This window comes from Hyaena hyaena, unplaced genomic scaffold, assembly GCF_003009895.1.
Source record: "Hyaena hyaena isolate Hyena2069 unplaced genomic scaffold, ASM300989v1 scaffold_345, whole genome shotgun sequence".
In the NCBI taxonomy this organism is placed as follows: Eukaryota; Metazoa; Chordata; class Mammalia; order Carnivora; family Hyaenidae; genus Hyaena; species Hyaena hyaena.
In genome coordinates this window covers 1,165,512-1,177,523 of record NW_024080976.1, presented here as the reverse complement: position 1 = coordinate 1,177,523, position 12,012 = coordinate 1,165,512, and the positions used below count along the sequence as shown (strand labels likewise).

Genomic DNA, 12,012 nt, shown 5'->3' with positions numbered 1-12,012 from the left:
TGAGCAAAAGGAAATACCATCTCACCTGAGCCATGGCTTTGGTATTTGCAGAAAAAGACCAGTCTTCGTCTGGGATCCTCTTGGAAAAGGGCAGAGCTGGGGAAGACAAAAGAAGCTTCATAAGATCCCAATTGCCCCATAGCTCCCAGATGACCATTCCCCTCTGTTTACCTCAAACAAATACAAATAAAAAAAAGGGTATCAGTGAGAAAAAATGGGCAAATCTTTCATTATCCCCTACTCCAGAGACCTCAAACTTTGAAGTAGAATAGATCAACAATCTAATATGGGCTTGGAGAATATAGTGTATATATACACATAGACACACAAAGATATACTTTTTTTACACAAATGATAGCATATTATATACACTGTTACACACATTGCTATTTTTACTTAATGTATCTTGAACTGGATCCTAACTAGTACTACAGAGTTGTAATTCCCTTAGCTACATTGTATTTCATTAAATGTATACATTTTTATTTAACAATCTGCTGCCCATAACCATTTGGGGTTGTTTCTTATCTTCCACTACAACAAATAATGCTGTAATAAATATCCTTGTTTATCAGCACCTAGGTGGCTCAGTCCCTTGATTTCGGCTCAGGTCATGATTTGATGGCTTGTGAGTGTCAGTTCCTGCTTGGGATTCTCTCTCTCCTTCTCTCTGCTCCTCCCCTGCTTGTGCACACAGGCTCACTCTGTCTCTCTCAAAATAAAATAAAGTTTAAAAAAATCCTTCCATATATACCATTTTACCTGTATATGAATTCCAAATAACTCTTAAAAATTGATCATATACATTTTAGTTTGGATATACATTTGTCAAAACAGTTTTTAACGATCTGTTCTTTATAATCCAGTCCTGTGTCCTGACCAAGAAATAACTGGCTGATGAACCAGAGCCTATAATCTTGCACAATTGGAGACAACTTTTGGGGTTAATGAATCTTAAGAAAACAAACCCAGAAAAACACAGCAATATTACAAAAACTTTAGGAAGATGTTTTAACTGGCAAAACACTAGGAAGGATTTAAAAAGTATAGAAATAATGTAGAAATGGACTAAATCTGTATCTCTAATGCTTTAGAATAGCTTTTTTTTTTTAAATTTTAAATGTTTTTTATTTATTTCTAGGAGAGAGAGAGAGAGAGAGACAGCGTGAGCAGGGGAGGGTCAGAGAGAGAGGGAGTCACAGACTGAAACAGGCTCCAGGCTCTGAGCTGGAAGTCAGCACAGAGCCCGACGCGGGGCTCGAACCCACGAACCGCGAGACCATGACCTGAGCGAAAGTCGGATGCTTAACTGACTGAGCCACCCAGGCGCCCCTAGAATAGTTTTTAACTGTAAGTGTAGTAATAAAATTTGTAATAATTGTGTATATGATATGTGCTTAAGATGTTTAAAATGGTCCAAAGAACATTATACTAAAATATTAATAGATGTTTAAGGGGAGTAACTAAATTTAAGATCAAGGCGGAAATGTTTAATAAAATATGTTCTTTTTGTTTGTTAGATATAGGAATATAATAAACTGAGCATTATAAAAGCATAAAGGCCAGTGAGCATCCCTACGTACAAAGCTCCTTATGGTTAAGCAATTTATCAATAATTGTATGTAAATGTGACCACCCAGGACAAAAAGCCTTGTTATCAATTATTTAATGGATACATCTATCCTAGCACTTACTGCATTGCACTAGAGGCATATATATATATTTTAGGAAATGAAAACCAAGGTAATCCACAAATGTCTCTTCTTAAAACCTGAAAGCATTCCTTTAATATTTTTATTATTATTACCATATATTAAGCTCTTAGTTTTTCTTTTCTTAATCGACCAGCATAATCTATTTTGTGCCAGACATTGTGCTCGATACTAAAGAATCAACAGTGGGGCGCCTGGGTGGCTCAGTCGGTTGAACGTCTGACTTTGGCTCAGGTCATGATCTCATGGTTCTGGGTTCGAGCTCTGCATCGGGCTCTGTGCTGACAGCTAGCTCAGAGCCTGGAGCCTGCTTCAGATTCTGTATCTCCCCCTCTCTCTGACCCTCCTCTGCTCACGCTCTCTCTCTCTCTCTCTCTCTCTCTCTCAGAAATAAGTAAAATATTAAAAACAATTTAAAAAAAAGAATCAACAGTAATTCAGAAAGACTTGGAAATAGCTCTTTCTCCCATACTTCTCACTTTAAGTCCCCCTTTCTGGTGTCTCCTACTGGTCTTTCCTTGGTTAAAGGGACATTCTCAAGTCCTGCACCTTTCAAGTTTGTTTGTTTGTTTTTAATTTGAGAGAGAGTGTGTGTGCGCATGAGCAGGGGAGAGGGGCAGAGAAAGAATCTTAAGTAGGGTCTACACACAGCATGAGTGGAGCCCAAAGCAGGGCTCAGTTCCACCACCCTGGAATCATGACCTGAGCGGAAATCAAGAGTTGGACCTTCAACTGACTGAGCCACCCAGGAGACCTGGGCAGGAAACATTCTTATTTCAATAGTTCCATGTTATGTCTGTTCTATTTCCAACCCGCTTTATCTTTGCTCCTAGAGTATATCATCTCCAGCTGAATTCTTGCATCTGGGGAATCTGCCTCTTTCTCTCTTTCTTTCCTAAGTTTATTTATTTTTGAGAAAGAGAGAGAGTGCGCACAAGCGGAAGAGGGGCAGAGAGGAGAGACAGAAGATGCCATAAGAGCAGAGCTCACCAACTGTGAGATCATGACCTAAGCCGAAACCAAAAGTTGAACGCTCAACTGACTGTGCCACCCAGGCGCCTCTGACCCTTTCGGTTAAACCCAATAATCTCTGTGGCCAAGACTGTAGTATGCTTCCAAAGTGACCATACCTTGGGTATGGAGCACTGCCAAAAGATACCACTATAGACAAGAGAGTCCTATGAAATCTAAATAAAATTTTTTGAGAATTTTGCACTCTTCTAAATAAGCAGCCAGTCTTTTAATGAAAGTATAATGTTTTAAATTGTTTCCAACATGATCCTGCAAATTTCCTGTATGCTAAGAATTGTATTTGTCTGTTAGTAACAGAGACCTGAAAAGTAATTAATTTTTCTGATATGAGAAGGCTAGATGCAGGTAGTGTATGCCCTGGGCCTCCATGGTGGTTTTCGACACAATATCTATCATCCAATTAAAAACTGCTAGACATGCAGACACAGAACCACAGACAATTCAGATATTGGAGTTGGCAAACAACTTGAAATAGCTATAATTAAAATGTTAAATACAATTAAAAAATAGGCAAATGGAAAAGATAAAGAATTTAAACAGTTTGGGGCACCTGGCTGGTTCAGGCACAAGAGCACACATCTCTAGATCTCAGGGTCGTGACTTTGAGCCCCACATTGGATGTAGAGATCACCAAATAAATAAATTTTAAAAAAAAGGAAGGAAGGAAGAAATTAAGAAGTCATTGCATGGTTTTACCATGAGACCAGACAAGCAGAAGATAGAATTACTGAACTCAGGGGCACATGGATGACTCAGTCAATTAAGTGTTCGACTTTAGCTTAGGTCATGTTCTCATGGTTCATAGGTCTGAGTCCCACATAGGGCTTTGTGCTAATTGCAGGGAGCCTGCTTTAGATTCTGTATCCTTCTCTCTCTGCCCCTCTCCCCTACCCCTCAAAAATAAACATTGAAAATTGTTTTAAAAGAAGAATTACTGAACTCAAAGACAAGTCAAAAAAAAATCCACATGAAGTAGAAAAAAAGAAGAGAAAGAACAGAAGTGAGTTTAAGACAAAAGGGACACAGTCAAAAGATTTACCGTATATGTAAGCTGAGTCTCTGAGAAGAAAAGAGTTTGGAGAGTAATAACTGTCTGAATTGATTAACTGATAAAAAGCCTCAACAGGGGCGCCTGGGTGGCTCAGCTGGCTGAACGTCTGACTTTGGCTCAGGTCATGATCTCACAATTTGTGAGTTTAAGCCCCATGTTTGTCTCTGTACTGATAGCTCAGAGCCTGGAGCCTGCTTTGGATTCTGTGTCTCCCTCTCTCTCTGCCCCTCCTCAACTCATGCTCTGTCTCTCAAAAATAAATAAAGGAAAAAAAAAAATCTTCAACAGAGTTTAAAGCTCAGCAAACCTGAAGAGTAATAATCAGGAAAACACACAAAACAAAAAGCAAAACCACAACCCAAGAAAAAAGTTTGGAAGTACACAGAAGAAAAAGCATGTTAGCAATACCACTGATGAAAAAGGATAACAAATGAACAAAATCAAGAATGAAAAAGTAAACATCATGATAGATGCCACAGACATTAAAAACAATAATACTAATAACTTTATGCTCTTAAATTTGAAAGCTTAGATGAAACAAATTCTTAAAAAAAAATGTCAAAATGGACAAAACAGACAAAAACCTTAAAACATCTGAAGAGGTAAACTGATTCCATAGTTTAAAATCTTTCTATCAAGACAAGTTCAGGCCCAGATAGTTTCACCAGTGAATTCTTCCAAACTTAAGGAGAAACTTTAATCTTATATGTAGTGAATAGAAAAACACAGGGGATTCTTCCTAACTCATTTTATGAGGCTAATACAAGACTGATCAAAACATTTGGGGATGAGCACTGAGTGTTATGTGGAAACTAATTTGACAATAAACTATTTGTAAAAAAAAAAAAAAAAAAAAAAAGACTGATCAAAACAAAGGCATAAAAAGAAAATTATGGGCCAATATTTCTCATGAACATACATGAAGAAGTTCTACAAAGTATTAGCAGATCTAACCCAGTGAAATTGTTACAGTTTAATACATTAAGGACAAATAAGGTTTATTTCAAGAATGAAATGTTGGTTCAAGATATGACACTTAAGATAATTTACCACATTGATGATAATAGTAAAAAAAAATATCCTCTTGATAGACACAGAAAATGCATTTGCTAAACTCAGCCCTCTTTAATGTAAAAATCTTAGCAAATGAGAATGAGAACTTCCAACTTGATAAACAGCATCTACAAGTAGGTGTTTTGTAGATGCTAGAAACAAGGACAATATACAAAAAATAATTATACTTCTATCAACAAACTGGAAAATTTTAAAAATTTAAATACCATGTACAGTTTCAATAATAAATGTCAAATACCCAGGTACAAATCTAACAAAAGATGTGCACTGAAAACTGCAACAAATCAATGAGGGAAATTAAAGACCTTAACAAATGTAGACATATGCCATATTTATTAATTGGAAGATTCAATACTGATCGGATGTCAATTCTCCCCAAATTAATATATAAATTCACAAACAAAACTCCAGCAAGAATTTTTCATTTTTGGTGAGAATTAACAAGTTGATTCTGACAAACAGCCAAGACAATCTTAAAAAAGAAAAATGGCTGGAGAATACTGTAGATTTCAAGACAGTGGCATTGACAAAAATAAATAAATAAAACAGAATTACAGTCCAGAAAGAGGGTGACGTATATATCACCTGATCTGTGATAAAAGCTTCCTGCATTTCAGATGTGCACAGATGGTGTTTTCAATAAACAGCACAAACAAAAATTAATGCAAAATGGACCACAAACTTAAATATGAATGCTAAATCCATAATATAAGAAAACAGAATATCTGCGGGAACTTGAGAATATACAAAGATTTCTTTTCAAGATATGAAAAAAGCACAATCATAAAAGACAAAGGCCTGTCCTTTGGATTCTGTGTCTCCCTTTCTCTCTGACCCTGCCCTGTGCATGCTCGCTCTCCCCCTCTCTCTGTCAAAAATAAACAAACATTAAAAGAAAAAAGACAAAGGCCTAAAAACTTGCTAGGAAAATGGGAGAAGACAGATACATAGGATAAGAAAGTACTCAAAAATGATGCCATGTTGAAAGGACACAGGAGCTAATTTGAAGTTCCTATGGCCAAATCTGGGGCAATTTGAGCAAAAATTATATAACAATAATAATGGATTAAAACTCAGAAAAAATAAGTATCCATGAATTAATAAGTCATTGAATAAACACATGAGGAATAAGGGACAGCTGTACAGATATTTTTTAAAAAATTTTAATGTTTTATTTATTTCTGAGAGAGAGAGACAGACAGACAGACAGCATGAGCAGGGGAGGGCCAGAGAGAGAGACACACACAGAAAGTGAAGCAGACTCCAGGCTCTGATCTAGCTGTCAGCACAGAGCCCAACGTGGGGCTCGAACTCACAAACCGTGAGATCATGACCTGAGCTGAAGTCGGACGCTTAACTGATTGAACCACCCAGGTGCCCCACTTTACAGAATTTAAATTAATAAATATAGAAGGAATGATGGAAAGAGGAAATCACTACTAGGCACACATCACAGTAATAGTTGTTACACAAGAACTATCGATGGGTTAAAGTATGATAAGAATGGTATCTTTTTAAGCTTATTTATTTAAATAATCTCTACCCCCAACATGGGGCTCAAACTCAGGACCCTGAGATCAAGGGTCTCATGCTCTTATGACTGAGCCAGCCAGGGACACCCACGAGACCAGTAGTTTTGGAGAGTCTCAAAGCATCTCTCCCTACAAGATACTTATTAATTAGAAAGAGAAGAATAGTTTTACAAAGAAGAAACCTGGCAGATACCACCTCAACCCAGTGATCATTGTTAACATTACCAGTAATGAGATATAGTGGTATCATTATATACACATTGAGAAGAACACAAACATTATTTTTGTGATCTTTTAGTCAAAAATGCATAGTCAAAATTTAACCATGTAGAAAAAGAAGACAAATCCAAATTGAAAGATATGTTACCAAAAAAACTGGCCAGTACTCTTCAGAAGTATAAAGGTCATGAAAGATAAAAAGGACTAAAGAACTATGTCTGATGGTCAGGGACAAATAATCAATGAAGTATTTTATATTGGGCCCTGGAACAGAAAAGAGCACTAATAGGACAATTAGCAAAATTTAAGTAAGGTCTGTAAATTATTCAAAAATCTTAAATCTGTGTAAGTTTCCTGATTTTCATCATTGTACCATGGGCACCTGAGTGAAGAATATATAGGAATTCGCTGTGCTTGGGTGGCTCACTAGGTTAAGTGTCCAACTACGGCTTAGGTCATGATCTTGTGGTTCATGGGTTCAAACCCCACATTTGGCTCCGTGCTGATTGTGTGGAGCCTACTTGGGATTCTCCCTCTCTCCCTCTCTCCCTGCCCCTTCCCCACTTGCACACTGTCTCTTAAATAATAGGTAAACTTAAGGGGGCACCTGGGTATCAGTCTGTTAAATGTTGGACTTTGGCTCAGGTCATGATCTCACGGTTTTTGGGTTTGAGGCCCGCGTTGGGCTCTGTGCTGACAGCCTGAGCCTGGTTCGGATTCTATACCTTTCGCTCTCTGCCCCTCCCCCACTTCCACTGTCTCTCTCTCTCTCTCTCAAAAATAAATAAGCATTAAAATTTTTTAAAAAAATAATAAACTTAAAAAAAGAAAATACAGGAATTCTTTACACTACATTTACAATATGAAAATAAAACGTTTTCTTTAAATGAAGAAAAAAATTTTTAAGGGCAGTAAGCAAAAAGACCTGAACAGACATTTTAAAAAAGAGGATATACAAGGGGCACCTGGGTGGCTCAGCTGGTTAAGCATCCAACTTCAGCTCAAGTCATGATGTTGTGGTTTGTGAGTTAGACCCCCTGAATCCGGCTCAGGGCTGTCAGTGCAGAGCCTGCTTTGGATATTCTGTCTCCCTCTCTGCCTCTCCCCCACTCCTGCTGCTCTCTCTCAAAAATAAACAAACTTAAAAAAAAAAAAAACTTTGGGAAAAAAACAAAAAACAAAAAAATCCCAGGATATCCAAATAGCCAATAAACCTGTGAAAAGATGCTAAACATCATTAGCCATCAGGGAAACAAATTAAAACTGCAATGAGGGGTGCCTAGGTGGTTAAGCGACCGACTTCGGCTCAGGTCTTGATCTCACACCTCATGAGTTCAAGCCCCACGTGGGGCTCTGTGCTGAGGGCACAGAGACTGGAATTCTCACTTTCTCCTCTCTCTCTGGCCTTCCCGACTTCTGCTTTCTTACTCTCAAATGAAATAAACTTAAAAAAAAACAAAACCAAAAAAAACTTGTGATGAAATTCCACTACACAACCACCAGAATAATGAAAAGACTGCCAATATCAAATAATAAAGCTGATGTGGAGCAAGTAAAACTGATACATTGCTGGACAAATTGGTACAACCACATGAGAAATTGGTAGAATCTACTAAACAAACGCCCACCGTTTGATCTAGCAATTCCACTCCTAAAAATATTTAGCCAAGAGAAGAGCATTTACATGTTCACCAACAACAGAGAATGTTCATAGCAGCAATACAATTTGTAATAGCCAAAAAATGTAAACTATCAAATGTCCATCAGCAGTGTAAGCAATTAATACATTGCAATACATCCCCATGTAATGAGAACTAAGTACAACTATAGTGGACAACATGGGATGAATCTCAGACATAATGTGGAAGAAGTCAGGCATAAAAGAGCACATGCTATACAATTCCTTTTATATATGAAGTTCAAGAACAGGTAAAATTAATGGTGATAGACAGTAGTCACAGTGATTGTGGGAGAAATAACTGGGAAGGGGCATGAGGGAACCTTCCAGAGTGGTGGCAAAGTTCTTTATGTTGATTTAGGAAATTGTGTTACAGCTGTATACTTTAGATTTGTGCACTTTATGCTCTATCTCCTAAAAGTGCTTTTTTTAAAACTGTGAGAATCATGTTTTGGTAGGGATACGGAGCAGAGATGCTTCAAACTGCTGTGCAAGCATAAATTTGCACACTGGGGTGCCTGGGTGGCTCAGTCGGTTAAGCGGCCGTCTTCGGCTCAGGTCATGATCTCCCGGTTCATGGGTTCCAGCCCTGTGTCGGGCTCCGTGCTGACAGCTAGCTCAGAGCCTGGAGCCTGTTTCAGATTCTGTGTCTCCCTCTCTCTCTGACCCTTTCCTACTCATGCTGTCTCTCTCAGAAATAAATAAAACATTAAAAAAAATTTTTTTTTAATTTGCACACCCACTTAGGTAATTGTTTTGGTACTACTGAGTAATGTGCAGGTTATCATATGACCCAGCAATTCCATTGTCAGCTAGAGAAACTCATGCACATGTATCCTCTGTAAAGGAATGCTGTGGCAGCACTCTTTATAAAGTCAGAAACTAGAAATAACGCAAAAACTCATCATTAATTGAAGGGATAAATAACAAGGATATACTTCAAAGGATGGAATGCAAAGAAAACAAATCACTACTATATTTAATATGACAATTCTCTGAAACACAGTTATACAAATAAGCACAATAAAGAACAATATGATAGCATCTGTAAAAGTTTTAAAATGAGGGAAAACTACAGTATACTATTTAGGTAGACAGCATAAGTGAAAAAAACCTCATACATTTATCCAGTCACCCAAACATCATCACACCACCACCACGGGGACAGCTAGAGGTAACACATAACCAAAGCAACAAGGCCACAAACCCTGGGCCTCAATAGTCACATAAGCACAACCACACATTTACCAAGAGGACATTCAGTCACAACCGCACTGCCATAGGCACCACACACCTGCAGATGGTCGCAGTCACAGTCACACTAACCACAGATAAAACCACATAGAATTCACAGGTACGCCCACCTGGACTCTGCAGCACACAGTCACAGGTCGCACAAACACACGCCCTAACAGGAACAAACGCTATTATTACATCTACCGAGTCATAAGCTCCCCACACCTTGACACACAATGCCGCACGTGGTCCCAATCACTCACTCCCTCTCACACACACACACAAACACACACCACCAGGTCGCATCCAATCATACCAGAACTGTCACGGGCTCCCAGACTGTGTGGCACACGGGTAATCAATGGAAGCACACACTCACCACAGGAACAGTTAATCACAACCACAGTCATTCTCTACATACTACCAGCCAGACACAATCACAAAATTTCAATCTTACCTCCTCTGCCGTACAGAGCCGAGCCTTCGGCCCCGCCCTCTCCTGGGGCTCTTCACCCCAGGCCTTCCAAGCTTCCAAAACAGTAGCACCCTCCACAGCACTGCAACAGTTGTGGGTGCAGACCTGAGGGTCCCGCCAGCGCGTGACTTTGAGGCTGAATTCACGCGAGAATTACAACGATGCCGAGGAGTCCTCTGGGAAATGTAGTCAGAAACTTAACTGTGGCGGGCAAGATGGCTCCCGATCGCTAGAATTTCTTTCAGGGATTAACTGCGGTCCAGTTTAAAGGATTGCGCCCTCTCGTGGAACCGCGCACCGGAGGCCTCACAGAGGCTTGGCTTTAGGCAGTGGCTTCCAAAAGCTACTCGGCCGTGTTTGAAAGGGGGTTCCTTCCCCGGCCCACCCTCCTATCCCCTGGAGTTGTACGGACTCAGGAAGAGGGAGACGGCTAGTTTGGTTTAGGTAAGATAATGCGCACCATTGCGCCTTCTGGGAAATGTAGTTCGGAGCAGGGAGAGCGTTGGATGGACCGTTTGAAATTCGTCTTGATTCCTCACAGCTCGCGCCCGGCCACACCCCAGAGACTTCTGGGAGTGTCATTGCGCCCAAGGGGTGCACAGGCTTCTTGGGTCGCTTTTTCCGCCTTTGTTCAGGCGGGAGCTTGGCTTGGGGTTCCTCTGTGCAGACGAGTTGTGGGACCTGAGCTTCTGAGACTTAAAGCTGGGGTGACCAAAAGGGAGGAGAATGGAAACCTGCAACGGGATTGGGGAGGTCCAAGGGGAGTAATTGCTAAATGGGAAACGGGGTTGGAGGGCCAAAAGGGAGGGATCTCCAAAGTTGCAAAAGGGTCTGGTATTATCTGTGCTATTGATTTCTGTGTGAAAGTCAGGGCCTGAGGAGAGTGATGGGTGGTGAGTCAAGCCTTTGCAGGAAGCAGGTAATAGGATTCCAGGTAGTAGAGAGAGAGAAATGGTACTTGAAATTTTTGTGTGTGGGTGTGTAATTGGTAGTTTAAATAAATATTATTGTATGTATGACTGGGATTGTATCTTGGAGAGTAATCTCTGAGCCACAATAATAAAACAGCAACAAGGATAAATTTTCCTAGAATAGCTTTTTTTCTTTTTAAGTATTTTGATGGGAGAAAGTTTGCGTAATTGAGCTGATAGGTGAGTTAAAGCTTGACTTTTGAATAAAAGTAGTAGCATTATTATGGAATTGAAATAAAATTAGCGTTGTTTTCTTAAAAGAGAAAGTATTTGAAATGACCTTTTTTTAACGTTTATTCATTTTTGAGGTACAGAGCATGAGTGGGGGAGGGGCAGAGAGAGAGACACAGTCTGAAGCAAACCCCAAGCTCTGAGCTGTCAGCACAGAGCCCGGGCGGGGAAGAACTCATGGACCTCGAAATCAGGACCTGAGCGAAGTGGACCCTTAACCGACTGAGCCACCCAGGTGCCCCTATTTGTTTGCCTCTTTAAATGAACTGCTTGCTCTACTTAAAGTACAGACCTTGGAGACCGTTCGGTCTTTTGTGTTCTTTTAATGCTATGGGGAAGGGACGTAGGTCTAAAGGAGCTGATTTGTGAAATCCTGGACTAAGAAATAAAGTGTGAAGGTAGTGTGAACCATTGCAAATAGAGAAGTGTTATTCCCATTTTCTGAAGAAAAAACTTGGCTTAGAGAGATCAAGGAATGTAAGTTTAAAGTTTCTTGGGGTGCCTGGGTGACTCAGTCGGTTAAGCGTCGGACAAACTCACCGCTAGTGAGTTCAAGCCCCCTGTCCGGCTCTGTGCTGACAGCTCAGAGCCTGGACCCTGCTTCGGATTCTCTGTCTCCCTCTCTCTCTGCCCCTCTCCCACTCATCCTCTGTGTCTCTCTCTCTCAAAAATAAATAAACCCTAAAGTTTCTCAAGGAGCCTACTCAGATAAACTATTTAGTAATTCCCTCTGTTAACTCTGTTTACCCTCAGACCAGGTGGATATTATTAGGTGTAAAAGTAGATAGTTCCTAATTGCAA

At 39.8% G+C, this 12,012-nt stretch overlaps 1 protein-coding gene across 1 annotated transcript in view; it reads right to left on the bottom strand.

Annotated features, from left to right (window-relative positions):
- The window catches only part of ZFP82 (ZFP82 zinc finger protein), a 76,039-nt gene extending 65,889 nt beyond the window's left edge, over positions 1 to 10,150 (bottom strand). The window contains exons 1-2 of the mRNA XM_039249727.1: positions 9,992 to 10,150; positions 26 to 96 (exon numbers count right to left, since the gene is read on the bottom strand). Coding sequence (XP_039105658.1) covers positions 26 to 34 — 9 coding nt within the window. The 5' untranslated portion in view covers positions 35 to 96; positions 9,992 to 10,150. The remainder of the gene's footprint in view (positions 1 to 25; positions 97 to 9,991) is intronic.
- Between the last annotated feature and the right edge of the window lie 1,862 nt (positions 10,151 to 12,012).